The 15261-nt window shown below is 40.2% G+C and overlaps 1 protein-coding gene across 1 annotated transcript; it reads left to right on the forward strand.

Annotated features, from left to right (window-relative positions):
• Window positions 1-4905: 4905 nt before the first annotated feature.
• Window positions 4906-13352, forward strand: Ccnb1 (cyclin B1). The gene is made up of 9 exons (XM_046456137.2): window positions 4906-5183; window positions 5765-5935; window positions 6031-6195; window positions 7950-8132; window positions 10254-10412; window positions 10608-10844; window positions 11062-11202; window positions 11858-11968; window positions 12204-13352. The coding sequence occupies exons 1-9, from the start codon at window positions 5163-5165 to the stop codon at window positions 12309-12311; spliced, it is 1296 nt and encodes a 431-aa protein (XP_046312093.1). The 5' UTR covers window positions 4906-5162; the 3' UTR covers window positions 12312-13352.
• The last annotated feature ends 1909 nt before the right edge of the window (window positions 13353-15261 follow it).

Raw genomic sequence — 15261 nt, forward strand, 5'->3', positions numbered from 1 at the left:
CTTTATTTGTCTGTTTTGACAAATAAACCTTTGTGTGGATCTCTGCCTGGTCTTTCATTTCTCTATCGCCTTCTCACTTTCTTTTCAAAAACATGAATCAGACACAAAACTTTTCTTTAGTATGCTTATTACCGTAGGTAAGATAAGACACATAAACAGTTATAAATAGGATTGTGGCTTAGCAGTAGGTAGAGAACTCACCTAGCATGTGTGCACCACATAAAAATAAATAATAAAATGAAGATATTGTGTCCAACTACAACTTAAAAATAAATATAAAAAATTATAAGTAAATATTTAGAGCAGTTTGACGTCTTCACAGAGTGACAAATTTCAGAATGTAGAGGTTACTTTTAACTAGAAGGAAAAGAAGACTTCATGGAGATAGCATTTACAGACCTAAGAGATGAATGAGGTTTGGAAGTAAAATGAGAAAATCATTCCACCAGGAGTGAATTGTGTAAACCCAATTGTAGTTGTTTTTGCATTATCATGAGAAACTAATGTGGCTCCATTTTTTAAAATAAATAAATAACAGCAGCTTCTACCTCAAGGCCTGTCCTAAGGAAGGGGGCGTGACCCTTGTCCTTGGAAAAACCCACAGAGCACTCCTAAGTACATACCCACCCTGCTGAGTTGTTTGTCTGTAAATAACAGGAGAGGTCTGTGGCACCAGGTGTCCCTGACTCAGGCTTAGTGGGAACCCATAGCAACACCCCTAGCAACCTCCAATCAGCATAAGACAGGGAAAATACCTGGGATGCCAGATGACCCCCAAGTAGTTTATGGTGGTTGATAACATGTTGGGAAACCATGTAGTTTAGCACATACACCCCTTGTGGCCTAAACCAATCAGTTCAAACGAACCCCCCTCTTGTACTAGCCAATCACCTCTACCCAACTTGTTCCCGCCAGTGAATGTGCTAATCAATGTTAAGAGGAGTTGTTTGACTTTCCCGCAGTATGGAATGATTTGCTGTGTGATGTTGTGATGCATAGAGTGTCCCCCTATAAAATCTCACTGAACAAAGGACCAGGTCTCACTCCCTGGGACCACTGCTTCAGGAACGGTTGTGAGTCCAGGCTCCAGCTTGCAATAAAGACTCTTGTGTGATTGCATCAGATTCGGCTCCTGGAGGTCTATTGGGGTCCCACGAATCTGGCATAACAATCACATACCCCAGATTTGTATACCTATGGTTAGAAAGTAAGGTCAGGAGTGGGACTTTCAGTCTACTTGAATACCAGGTTAAATATCTGTAACTGTGCCTCTCTTTAACGGTTACAAATTAATCAAATTATACTGACTTATCCTTTTATTGGTTGCCTCAATTTTCCATAAGAGCAAATAGGAATGCCTAATATGAAAGACTGAAAATTTATACTGAGATGGGCTGACCTAGGAATCAAATTCTCCCAATAGATATGGTCCAAGGGCTACTTATTCTCTGACTTAAACAGATGAAGTCTGGATCCACTAAATATATGGCAGATTCCTGCAGAATTTATGGAAGCAGCTAATTTATTGGAACAGTTTTATCAAAGGTAAGTATTTAGTCAATAGATGTATTAAGTGCCCAATATATGTAAAGCAGGATGATGATACAAAAGATATATAACATTATCTCTCCCCTCATAAGAAGGCACTAGTTACTAAGCATATAAAAAGTTGTAAAATAGGAGCTAAGGATGTAGCTCAGTAGTGTGGCATTTGCCTGAGTTCAATCCATAGCATGCACACACACACACACACACACACAGATACCCCAAAAATGTATAAAATATAGAGCCAGAAGCCATACAAGCTCTTGAGAATGAAAAAAAGTAATATTATTCCACATTCAAAGGAGAACAAGAACTCTTTCTTCTCCTAGAAGTGAGAAAAGCCTTTATGGATGAGAGGGCATGTGTTTATAATGTAGGAAAATCAGTGGAATTAGCCATTCTTTTTTTTCTGGTGTGGGGATGGAATGGAGGGCCTCTGCACATGCTAGGCAAATGCTCTATTGCTGAGCCTATAAGCAATGATTTTGAAGCTTGAGCTTGGCTCATTTCATATACTGGCTGACACTTCTGTTTAAACTCTGATCTTCAGGTTAATTAGCTGTGAGCACCATAGTTTTTGGGTAATCAGTGGGCCAATGTGCTGCAGTCTGGCTGGGCACAATTCACGAGCCACTTATCAAGCAGAAATGAACTTTATTTTTAGAACACACCCAGCACCATAGGAGCTCTTCAGGAATTCCCTCAGAGCCCATCTGCCACCACCAGCTTTTGGAGAGCCTCTCCACCCCCCACTCCTCCCACTCTTGAGGCCGATTGGCTGGGTCGCAAGGGCGGAGCCAAAGAGTCCCCCAATGAGCAGCTCCGTGGTCTGAAAGGGCTGGGAAACAGCCCAATGAGCATCACCACAGAGGAGCCAATCAGCTGGCAGCTGGAAGTTTGCTGGGGCCCCTTCGGGAGTGGCTCTCAATACCATTTCTTCTGTTCACCACCCCCATATATACCCTACCCCCACCAATCAGCAGATTATAAAGTATAGCTGGGCACCAATATAAAACTATATATCTTGTTTTGGGGTTTTTTCAGTACTGGGGATTCCCAGTGCCTGGTGCATGCCTGAGTCTACCTCTGAGCTACATGCCATCCTTTTTATTTCCTTTTTTTTAAGACAGGGTCTGGGGCTGTGGCTCAGCGGTAGAGCGCTCGCCTAGCACATGCAAGGCCCTGGGTTCGATCCTTAGTACCACATAAAAATAAATAAACAAAATAAAGGTATTGTGTACAACTAAAAAAATAAATATAAAAAAAAAGACAGGGTCTCATGAACTTGCAGGACTTTCAATCCTCCTAACTCAACCTCCAGGGTGGGGATTACAGGCATGCACCCACAAGCCCAGTTTAAATTGTGCTTTCAAATTCTCACTGCTACATTTCATGTTCCTCAGTGCAGTTTGAGGGCATCAGGCTACTACTCAGTCTTCTACAAAAACTACTTTCTGTTTAAAGAAATGGAAGATAAACCAGGAGTGGAATGTGGAAAGAACCCTCTCTTCAATTTCTAGGACTGGTAAGGGTCCTCTCTCATTCTCTATTCTCCACCATTCTTCTTTGCATCCTCTTCTTTTGTTACTTGCCCTTTCTCTTATTCATTTCCTTTAATATGACCCCATCATTTTTTATTTGGTACTGGGGACTGAGTCCAGGGACACTTAGCCACTGAGCCACATCCCCAGTCCTTTTAACTTTTAAGTTTTGGGACAGGGTCTCACTAAATTGTTTAGAGCCTCCCCAAGTTGCTGGCTTTGAAATTGTGATCCTTCTGCCTCTGTTTCCCCAGGCACTGGGATTACAGGTGTGGACCACCACACAGGGCTTCCTTTTTTATTTTTGAGATGGGGGTCTCTCTGTCTTGCCCCAGCTGGCCTCAAACTTCTGAACACAAGCAACCTCCTGCCTCAGTCCCCCAGTACCCTGGCCTACAGGGCTCATGACACCACATTCTGCTTGCCTCCATCTTCTTGCCATCACTTAATTCAGCAAACTGAAGGCAGCATGAGGACTAAAGTTAAGCCTTGAAACAGATTTCTCAAATAGGATATTTACTTGTGAAATACTCTGTCTCAGGGAGTATAACTTACTCCCAGAGCAATGTTTTTGTAGAAAACAAAAACAAAACTAGTTATCCTCCCAAGACTGCTATAATCATCACAATAAATAAAGCTTTTATGCTGAGGAGACTTTTTTGCATGAGTCAAAGAAAGTTCAACTACACAAGGCCACATTCAAAATATAACAAAAAACTAATTTCACTACCTTCTCAAGTACTGATTCCAAAAGACCTCCATAAACCTACCTGCACTCCGTAATCCCAGCGAACCTGAGGCAGGAACATCACAAATTTGAGGCCAGCCTCAGCAACTTAGAAAAATAAATATTATTATTTTTAAAAAGGGCTGGAGCCAGGAGTGGTGGCACAGGCCTGTAATCCCGGCGGTTCGGGAAGCTGAGACAGACGATTGCAAGTTGCAAGTTCAAGGTCAGCTCAACAATTTAGCAAGGCTCTGAGCAGTTTAATTAAAACCTGTCTCAAAAAATAAAAAAGGGGCCGGCGCAGGGGCACACGCCTGTAATCCCAGTAGCTCAGGAGGCTGAGACAGGAGGATGGCGGTTCAAAGCCAGCCTCGGCAATGGCGAGGTACTAAGCAACTCAGGGAGACCCTGTCTCTAAATAAAATACAAAATAGGGCTGGGTATGAGGCTTGAAGTCAAGTGCCCCTAAGCTCAATCCCTGGCACCAAAAATAAATTTAAAAAATGTTAAAAAGGGCTGGGGAGGTGGCTCAGTGTTTGAACACTCCTGGGTTCAATTACTGGTACCAAAAATAAAAAGGGCTGTGAATGAAGTGCAGTGGTAGAGCACCACTGGGTTTAATCCCCATAACCTAAAAAAAAAAAAAGAGAGAGAGTAACTGAAAAGTAAATGCGTTAACTTTGCTTCAAGAGATGCCCATTTGGAGCATGTATGTGTATCCCATAACACCATATTGTAAATCCACGGAGCTACTGGAATGATCGAATGAAAGAATTACCTACATTAAAGTCTTTCATGAACTTTAAGATGTTATTACTGTTACTGAAAGGGAAGAGAGTGTGTAACAATAAACTTGTCTAGAGCCAGAGGTGCAAGTTTCTAAAACTACGAACAACACAATGTCGCTCTCCAAGGAGGAAAGACTGCAGCAGGCGCAGAGAACACACACTCACGCCCTCCCTAGTAGGAGGTGCACGCAACACGCCTCTCCCAGGAGGCCGCGGTGCTCCAGAGCGCAGGCGCGGAGCCAGACAGCGCGAGCGGAGGGCGGTGTCTTGGGGGCCGCAGCTTTCCCTGGCCCCGCCCCTGTCGAACGTCTTCGTGGGGTCGCCCTGGAAATGCATTCGCAAGAACAGACTGGGGCCAATGGGAAGGGAGCGAGTTTCATGAATGGACCAATAAGGAGGGAGCGGTGCGGGGTTTAAACCCGAGCGGGCCGGCTCCTCCCGGCGTGCTGCAGAGGAACGGCTGTTTATCTGTGCTGGGGTCAGGTCTTTAGTTAGTCCGAGAATCCGGTGTTCCCGTTGCTGCTTCTGCCAACTGAGCCGCTGCCTGGTGAAGAGAAAGCCATGGCGCTCCGAGTCACCAGGGTGAGCCGTTGCGGACCGTGAAAAAACGCGGTCTTCCTTGCTCCGGGCTTCCTGCCTTGACTCACCTGCGGGAGTCCCCGGAACCCGAGAGGACCGTGGCTACTACGGGGGCAGTATGGGAGAGGGGTTACCGGGAGAGAACTGAGCTGGGCCTCTGGCCAGCTGGGGGACTTTTGGGGATGAAGGAAGGTGAGAAAAAATTGAACGGATCTTGGATATAGACCTTGAGAGTAGGTGGAGGAGGATCAACGGGAAACCTTTTTTAAAAAGCAGTGGAGGATCCATGAGTAAGCCCCCCACCAACAGCGTAAACCTTTTCCCAGAGCAGTATCTGTACTTGAATACCCATTTCGACTGTAATTCACGGGGCTAAACGGGGACTAAAGAGGTAATCCCGCAATAGGTGAATGAAGAGTTTCTGGGAAGAAAATGACTGCTGAGGCCTTAGAGCCTGGAACCACGTCTCTCCTTAGAACCCATTTGCAGCCAGCTTTCCTTCTCAATTGTGTCCACCTTAACTAACCCTTGACTTACTCGAGCCTCCCTGAACCAGCCGTCAAAAGTGCTCTTTCTTCTTTCAGAACACGAAAATTAATGCTGACAATAAGACCAAGATTAGTATGGCAGGGGCAAAGCGTGTGCCTGTGGCCACTGTTGCAGCCTCCAAGCCTGGGCTGAGGCCAAGAACAGCTCTTGGAGACATTGGTAATAAAGTCAGTGAACAGCTGCAGACCAGAGTGCTTCTGAAAAAGGTAACTATCTTCCTCACCCAACTTCCCTGAAGAGCCCACATTCCAGCTGTGACCCTTGATAGAGAAACATTCCATTCTCTCTCTTTCATCCACAGGAAGCAAAACCATCAGCTACTGGAAAAGTTATTGCTAAAAAACTATCAAAACCTTTGGAAAAGGCACCCGTGTGTGTACCAGAGCCTGAGACTGAGCCTGAACCTGAGCCTGAACCTGAGCCTGAACCTGTCAAGGAAGAAAAACTTTCGCCTGAACCTATTTTGGTAAACTTACTCTTTATTGAGTGCTTAGCATAGGGCAAGCCCTGCTAAACACTTTATGTGCATTAACTCACATAATCTTTATTTACTCTCAGGGATAGGTATTATTTCTACTTTTTGGATAATGGCTAAAAGAAATTAAATGATGGTCAATATGAAATTTAAGCCCTTGCTGTAGCTTCAAAACCTTGGCTTTTTTTTTTAGTTGTCAATGGACCTTTATTTTATTTAATATATGTGGTGCTGAGAATTGAACCCAGTGCCTCACATATGCTAGGCAGCGCCTCTTGCACTGAGCTACGACCCCAGCTCAGAATCTTGGCTTTTAATTGTTTTCTTATATTATCCCCTTTGTAAATGATATTAAACAGTAGATGCCTGAAACTTTTTGTCTAAGTACAGGCCAATACTATCCAAAATTCATTGGCTGAAACAATATTTTCTTGAAAAGAATTGTCTGTGATGTTGGAGTATAAAAAGGAGTGGAAAAGAATATATATATCTCCTCCAAAGAGTGAAGAAGAAAATGGATTAACAGTCTAAAACTAAGAACTTTTTGGCTAGGAAAGTAGTTAGCTGATAGAGCATTTGCTTAGCATGCATGAGGCCTTGGGTCCAGTACCCACAGCACCAAAACATACAACCAACCAAAGATGCCCAATAATTAACTTTTTCTTTTTCTTTCTGTTTTTTAAAGTCCTATACTGATTAAGGGTCTCACTAAGTTGCACAAGACTGGCTTTCTTTAAACTTGTGATTTTACTCATCAGCCTCCCACATAGCTGGGATCACAGGCCTGTGCAACCTCACCTGGCCCCATACTGTTTCTTGCCTTTGATTTCCCCTTTAAGAATGCCTTTCCCATCCTCTGTCTCATTTAGCAAATAACCTTTTTGTTTTTCTCAAAACAGCTCAAGCATCAGCTCCTGAAACTTCCCCTAATTTCCCCACCCTTTCTCTGTTCCCACAATCAATCTCATGAGTTTCTTTACTATGTCTCTACTAAATTTAAAGCCTCTTAAGGATGCTATGAGGCAATTCCTAGCACAGTTTGACTTGAAGAAGGTGCTCAATAAATATTTGAACAGTGTGGTAAAAGGAGCATAAAGGAAATGGTTAATGGTAATAAAGTCAGTTAATCCTTGGTACTCAGGACAGAACTTACATTTTCCTGAGTAGTGAGAAGCAATTCCCGTTTTGAAATGGACTAAAGGGGGTTGGGGTTGTGGCTCAGTGGTGGAGCGCTTGCCTGGCATGTGTGAGGCTCTGGGTTCGATTCTCAGCACCGCATATAAATAAATAAAATAAAAGTTTGCCAACGACTAAAAAAATATTAACAACTAAAAAAAGGAGTGAACATTTAAAAATTTCACCTTTTAAAAAAAAAAAAGAAAGAAATGGACTAAAGGCTCATTTGTCATTAGTTTTTTAATTAACTTCACATGATGCTGATAAACAGCTTTATGACTTGCTGGTTTTCTTTGGCAGAAAGTCTAGAATATGAATTTGCTTCTCTTTTGCCTGTTAGCAGTTACATTCTGCTGACTTTAAATTGCTTAATCTAAATTGACATTTTCCTTTTTATATTATTCATTTCCTGAGAAGAAATTGAACAAATCTAATTCTTTTCTTCTAAGGAAATGAATTGTCTTCAGCAGTATTGTTTCTTGAGTTGGTGTTACCAATAATCTGACCTTCATTCCCAAGTTATAGTGTGTGTCCTCTGCAATTATTTCAAAAGTTCTCTCTGTTTCAAGGTTGATACTCCCTCTGCAAGCCCAATGGAAACATCTGGATGTGCTCCTGCAGAAGAATATCTGTGTCAGGCTTTCTCTGATGTAATTCTTGCAGTGAGTGATGTGGATGCAGAAGATGGAGTAGATCCAAACCTTTGTAGTGAATATGTAAAGGATATCTATGCTTATCTGAGACAACTTGAGGTCAGTAAAATCACTAGAATCCATTTTTTCTAAACTATATTTAGTTTCATTAAAATTTGGGGGGTTATTGTTGTTTTGTTTGAAATGGGGTCTCATTATGTTTCCCAGGCTGACCTTGAATTCCTGGGTTCAAGTGATACTCCTGCCTCAGCCTCCTGAATAGTTGGGACTACCAGCATGTGCTGCTATACTCAACTATTAAAGATACTTTCTATCAACAGTTTACAGTAATGAAGCAGGACTTTGGCAACATTTTCCTTTTGGCGGGGAGGTTACTGGGAATAGAAGCACAGAGTACACTCCATCTTCTGTTCCTTTTATTTTTTAATTTTGAGACAAGGTCTCACTAGGTTGCACATGCTGGCCTCAAATTTGTGATCCTCCTGCCTCCTCCTCAATTTCTGGGATTATAGGCAGTGGATTTGTTTTGTTTTGTTTTGTTTTAACTAGAGATTGAACCCAGGGACACTGAGCCACATCTGCAACCCTTTTTTATTTATTTATATATTTATTTATTTTTGGTACTGGGGATTGAACTCAGGGGCACCTAACCACTGAGCCACATCCCCATTTCTGTTTTGCATTTTATTTAGAGACAGGGTCTCACTGAGTTGCTTAGTGCCTCACTTTTGCTGAGGCTGGCTTTGAACTTTCTATCCTTCTGTCTCAGCCTCCTGAGCCACTGGGATTACAGGCATGCACCACCACGCCTTTTTATTTTGAGACAGGTCTCACTAAGTTGCTTACGATCAGCTTAGTTGCCGAGGCTGGCTTTGAATTTGCATTCCTACAGCCTTACCCTCTCAAGTCACTGGGATTATAGGCATGCAGCATCATGCCTGGCAGCATTTGGTTTTGTTTTGTTTCTTTTTAGTATTTTTAGTTGTTGATGGACACAACTTTACTTATTAATTTTTTTTTTTTTTTTAAAGAGAGAGAGAGAGAGAGAGAGAGAGAGAGAGAATTTTTTAATACTTATTTTTCAGTTTTCGGCGGACACAACATCTTTGTATGTGGTGCTGAGGATCGAACCCGGGCCGCACGCATGCCAGGCGAGCGCGCTACCGCTTGAGCCACATCCCCAGCCCCTACTTATTAATTTTTATGTGGTGCTCAGGATCGAACCCAGGGCCTCATACATGTGAGGCAAGTGCTCTACCACTGAGCCACAACCTCAGCCCTCGTTTTTTTGTTGTTGGTAAATTTTTTTTTTTTTTAATTTTTTTCATTGTTGACTGACCCTTTATTTATTTATTTTTAAATTTATATGTGGTGCTGAATCAAACCCAGTGCCTCACGTATGCCAGGCAAGTGTGCTACCACTGAGCCACAGCATCAGCCCTGTTGTTAAAAATTTTTTAAACTTTATTTTATCTTTTTTTTTTTTAATATTTATTTATTTATTTTAGTTTTCGGCAGACACAACATCTTTGTTTGTATGTGGTGCTGAGGATCGAACCCGGGCCGCACGCATACCAGGCAAGCGCGCTACCGCTTGAGCCACATCCCCAGCCCCTTAAACTTTATTTTAGTTATTTTTATGTGGTGCTGAGGATCAAACCCAGTGTCACACGTTAGGCAAGCGGCTCTACCACTGAGCCGAAACCCCAGCCCCCTGGCAGCATTTCTTTCTTTCTTTTTTTTTTTTTTTTGCCTTTATACATGTACTTTGTTGTTGTTTTTTACATTACAATTCATAACTTTGTTTATATATAAAGTATGTTGACACCCAAGTTATTGACATTTTTCTCTTATTTCCTAAAATCTCAGTCAGGCTCTGGTTTTTCAGTCTTCAGTGAAAAGATCTGAAATGACGGTATAGTGTCTTTATTTGTGAGGAAGGTGGATACAGAATGTGCGCCAGCAGCAGTGGTAATGAATTGGACATTATAACATCTGACAATGTTAAAAACCTGCCACATTGTTCTAGCTAAGATTTGCTTTCTTCCCCAGTGAAGTTAGTTACCAAATGAATAATTGGACTAAAAACTTAGATTCTAAATAACTCAAAACTATTATATTTAAAAACAAAAAAACTCACCTTTCTGGACATAAATGTCACATGCAGTTGTGCTTCTAAGGATAATCTGCATTCTTTTTTTTTTTTTTTTTTTTTTGCAGGAAGAACAGTCAGTGAGACCAAAATACCTACTGGGTCGGGAAGTCACTGGAAACATGAGAGCTATCCTAATTGACTGGCTAATACAGGTTCAAATGAAATTCAGGTTGCTGCAGGAGACCATGTATATGACTGTTTCCATTATTGATCGGTTTATGCAGGTGAGCCTGGTTCAGTAACTGAAGGTTCTCTATTCTAGGGTCTTAGCTTAGTCCTAAGAAACTTATTTTTCAGCTATAATCTGTCTCAGGAGATAAAATGTCATTAGTTAAGATTTTGCTATAGAAGTATGTATCTTTCATAACTTTCTCCTTTTGAAGTACATGTTATTTACCCAGTTGAAATTCTCATTATAGGATAATTGTGTGCCCAAGAAGATGCTGCAGCTGGTTGGTGTCACTGCCATGTTTATTGCAAGCAAATATGAAGAAATGTACCCTCCAGAAATTGGTGACTTTGCTTTTGTGACTAACAACACTTACACTAAGCACCAAATCAGACAGATGGAAATGAAGATTCTAAGAGTTTTAAACTTTGGTCTGGGTCGCCCTCTACCACTGCACTTCCTTCGCAGAGCATCTAAGATTGGAGAGGTACATACTCCTTGAGAAGCCTTCTTTAGGATGTATTAGGGAATACTGCTGCTGGTTATATATTAAATACCTAATGACGTTTGGGAAGGGATAAAGATGTTTTTTATTTATAATCAGGTTACATATTAATATCATTATGAAGCTTTTTATGGGCAATTGCATTTGAGAACTTGTAGACATTTGTAATAAGTTCATTGATAAGTGGGTTTTGTTCTAGGTTGATGTTGAGCAACATACTTTGGCTAAATACCTGATGGAACTAACTATGTTGGACTATGATATGGTGCACTTTCCTCCTTCTCAAATTGCAGCAGGAGCTTTTTGCTTAGCACTGAAAATTCTTGACAATGGTGAATGGGTAAGCTCTATCTCACAGAACTCCGAAGCTTTTAAATTGTAAATGATGTTTGAATACAGAATTTTGTCATTTCCACTGGTTCCTAAATATAGAATCTATAGAAGGAATGCTAAAAATAATTTGTTTATGATGTCATCTTGGTAGAATGCTCTCATTTGTTTACTGAATTTAATCTCCATAAACCCTTTGAGAAAGACATAGTAGCTGTTACCCTTTATATATGTAGAAACTCTGTCAAATGACATAACTGGAAATTCATTCGTAATAAACTGGAAATTCATTGATTCAACTAATATTTCTCCCATCGTGTGTCAGGTACTACCCTAAACCTTAGAAATAGAGCTATGAATAAGAAACTCAGCCTCAAGGAACTTGGAATCTAGCTTTGGGGTGGACAACCCAGCAATTACATTAGTGTAATGAGATTTGAGCAGAGGTTTCTACAGAAGCCTGAAAGAGAAACTGGGGAAGAAAGAGGCTCAAACTTGTCTTAAATTTTAATTAAAATTAGTCATATAGTATGTGTCCCCCTACCCCTCTTGACTAACATCTAGAAACTTTATGAAAAGTTGTATAGACATTTGTAATAAGAAGTCCATTGATAAGTGGGTTTTGTTTCAGGTTGAACGTTTTTGACATTTTGTTTTTGTCTTAGACACCAATTCTACAGCATTACCTGTCATATACTGAAGAGTCTCTTCTTCCTGTTATGCAGCACCTGGCTAAGAATATAGTCATGGTGAATCAAGGGCTTACAAAGCATATGGTAAGTCAAATCAATGATGAGATGTTGAGAAAATGAGAATAATTCAGATTTACTGCCTGCAAATTCATAATTTATTTTTAAGGAGATCATGTTAGGTGTTTTGGGTTGCTGCTGTTGTTTTACCTCTGCGCTGTACCTCAGGCCCAAAGCGTTGATTTTTTAAATGAATCCTATACCATTGGATATTGTAAATTTTTGTTTTCCCAGTGTAATTACTGTGCTATTTCTCTTCCAGACTATCAAGAACAAGTATGCTACATCTAAACATGCAAAGATCAGCACTCTAGCACAGCTGAATTCTGCACTAGTTCAAGATTTAGCTAAGGCTGTGGCAAAGGTGTAACTTGCAAATTTGAGTTGGAATACTATATCTGCAAATAAAATTGGCACCATGTGCCACCTGTACATATTATACTACCTTTACATACTTTTAAATAAAGGTCATGGCCCTTTTTATTTTTCATAGTTTAACTCGTTTTAATGTGGTTGCTTCCTATTCGTGGGTAACCTGAAAGTTGTCTTAAAAGGATGGTGGGGAATATTTTTTAAAACTGCTTTCAGTTTACCAGGGGATCCAAGTGATGCATATAATTGTTGCCTATGTGTTAATATACTTGTTATATATACCTGGTATTTGCTTTTTTATGAGGTGGTAAAAGTATGGGATACCACATGTGGGCCAAATCAGCTTGGAGAATCTTCTGCCTAGTTCTATGTTAAATATAAAAAACTGCCACCTCATCCCTAGTCCTTCTGTTTTATTTATTTATTCTGAGGTTTTCTGCCCTAAGTGATTTACTTTAACCATTATTTTTGAGCTGTCAACTTTAATAGTTTTTTTTTAATGTTTTCACTTTGAAAAATGAGAATTTTAATTTACATTATAAACCTTGTTTTCATGTTATGTATTTATCATTGTTTATTGGTTTAACAAACAGGATGCTCAAAACATACAGAGTATCTTGTTAAGAAAAAGGTAATTTACCCCTCCCTTCTCAATCCCATCAAAGGTCTGGAATGTATTCTTCCATTCCTTGTATAAATAAAGACAGACATTTAAGTTGTTATGGAGATTTTTTTTTAATAGGTTTCTTCTGTACATAGAAGTTTTCTTCAACTGTATACAGGCCTTCCTGGATTTGTGCATCACATTATGTGGTAAGGATGTACTGCAGTGTATTCAGCCATTGTCCTGTGAGAGTATGCATTTTAAGTTGTGACAGGCAGAGCCAGATACTTTCTTGGTATCATGCAAATGTGCTGGTTTTCTTTGCCTCATTGTTAGAATTGAAGGTCTTCAACTGGCAAAAAAATATATATATTATTTGTTATTTTAATTGAATTTCTGATGGCAAGTTGAATAAATTGTCTTATCAATGTGGAAGGCTTTCTGAGCTTCTCATTTGCCTTATGCTGTCTTGCCATGCAGGAAGTTTTCACATAACCAAATCTGTTTTTTGTTTGTTTGTTTGTTTGTTTGTTTTTGTGTGTGTGGGGGCGGGGTTGCTTCTGAAGTCTTAAGGTCAAGATCATTCCCAAACCATGAACAATTTCTAAAGCTAATTTTTCTCATTTAGGTCTATACTTTAGTAAACCATTTATTAATTTATTTTCAGTGCCAGGGATTGAACTCAGGGGTGTTCTGTCACTGAGCTTCATCGTTAGCTCTTTTATAAATTTAGACAGGGTCTCACTGAGGGTCTCAGGAGGCTGAGACAGGAGAATTATGAGTTTGAAGCCAGCCTCAGCAATAGCAAGGCACTGAGCAACTCAGACCCTGTTTTTAAATAAAATGAAAAATAGTGTTGGGGATGTGGCTCAGTGGTCAAGTGGCACATGCCTGTAATCCCAGAGACTCAAGAAGTCAAGACAGGAGGATTCCAACTGTGAAGCCAGCCTCAGCAACTTAATGAGTCCCTGTCTCAAAAACTAAAGATGGATGGGAATGTAGTACAGTGGTAATGCCACCCTAGGTTAGATTCTAAGTACCAAAAAATAAAGTAGGTTGGAAGTAATAATCCAGTTCTTACATATCATTAATTATTATAATTATTAATCATTATATATTATATACCAGTTATAGGTATTCTACAACTGGGACAATGGAGCTAAATGGGTTGCGCCATGATCCATTCCCTAGGTGATTGTTTAAGTTCCATCCCAAATCAGCAACCAAAACTTAACCTGAGAACTTGTAGAAATGCAAATCATAGTACTAGAAGCATCCCTCCCCATAATCTGATGCATTCTCTGGTTGAAGAACCATTGCATGATTTTTGTTCCAAATCTAGCCAGTGGATAACCTGATGGGCAACTAACTGCTTGCAAAAAGGGGATTTGAGATGAAATATCGGAAGGCAGTTTGGATAAATGGTTAAGTGAAAAAAGAACAATAGGATCACTAATTTTTATTTGTATTTATTTTGTTTTTGTTTTTGTACTGGGACTTGAACCCAGAAGCACTCTACCACTTAGCAACATTCATAATTCTTTTGTTTCTTGTAAGACAAGATCTTGCTAAATTTCCTAGGCTGGCCTCAGGCAGATTCTCCTGCCTCAGGCTCCCAAATATCTGGGATTACATCCTGTAGGATCACATTTTTATAAAACAAACTTAATTAAAGGAAACAGAATGTTCCATGAGTTTGGGGGTAGGATTAGCAAGCCTAATGCCTTCTTTTACATCCTACTATGCCTTTTTTTTTTTATGTGGTGCTGAGGATCAAACCCAGCACCCCGCTCATGCCAGACGAGCGAGCTACTGCTTGAGCCACATCCCCAGCCCCCTATTACGCATTTTGAATTTTCAGTTCAAAAGCCAAGGAAATTAATACCAGGAGCTTTATTAGATATAGGAGGGAAAGTACTGTGTGGTCAAGTTTAACTGGGAACTGCTGTAGCTATAAGAATTCTCAACTCTTTTTTCGCTTTCCACATATTTTATTGGTGCATTATTGTTGTACACAGTGATGGAATGTGTTGTTACATATTCGTACATAAACGCAATTTATATAACAATATTAATAAGCCAATACCATTCCTCAGCACTTCCCCTGCCATTCTGAGTGGTGAGAGATGAAATCTCAATGTAGTTTTGATTTGTTTTTTTCCCAATTGTTAATGATGTTGAACATTTTTTATCTGGCCCCCTTTTCGAAGAGGTTTTGTGCTTTTGCATCAGGGACAAATGTGCCTTACACGACTACAGTGAAAAACTACAAATCATTTATGTATGGCCAGCATTTTCTTCAGCTTCATGGCTCAACTAACCTGCCCGGTCACAGAGCAGACAC

Source organism: Marmota monax, unplaced genomic scaffold (genome assembly GCF_021218885.2).
Source record: "Marmota monax isolate L192 unplaced genomic scaffold, Marmota_monax_Labrador192_F-V1.1 WCK01_AAM20220418_F8-fsc00130, whole genome shotgun sequence".
Classification (NCBI taxonomy): domain Eukaryota; kingdom Metazoa; phylum Chordata; class Mammalia; order Rodentia; family Sciuridae; genus Marmota; species Marmota monax.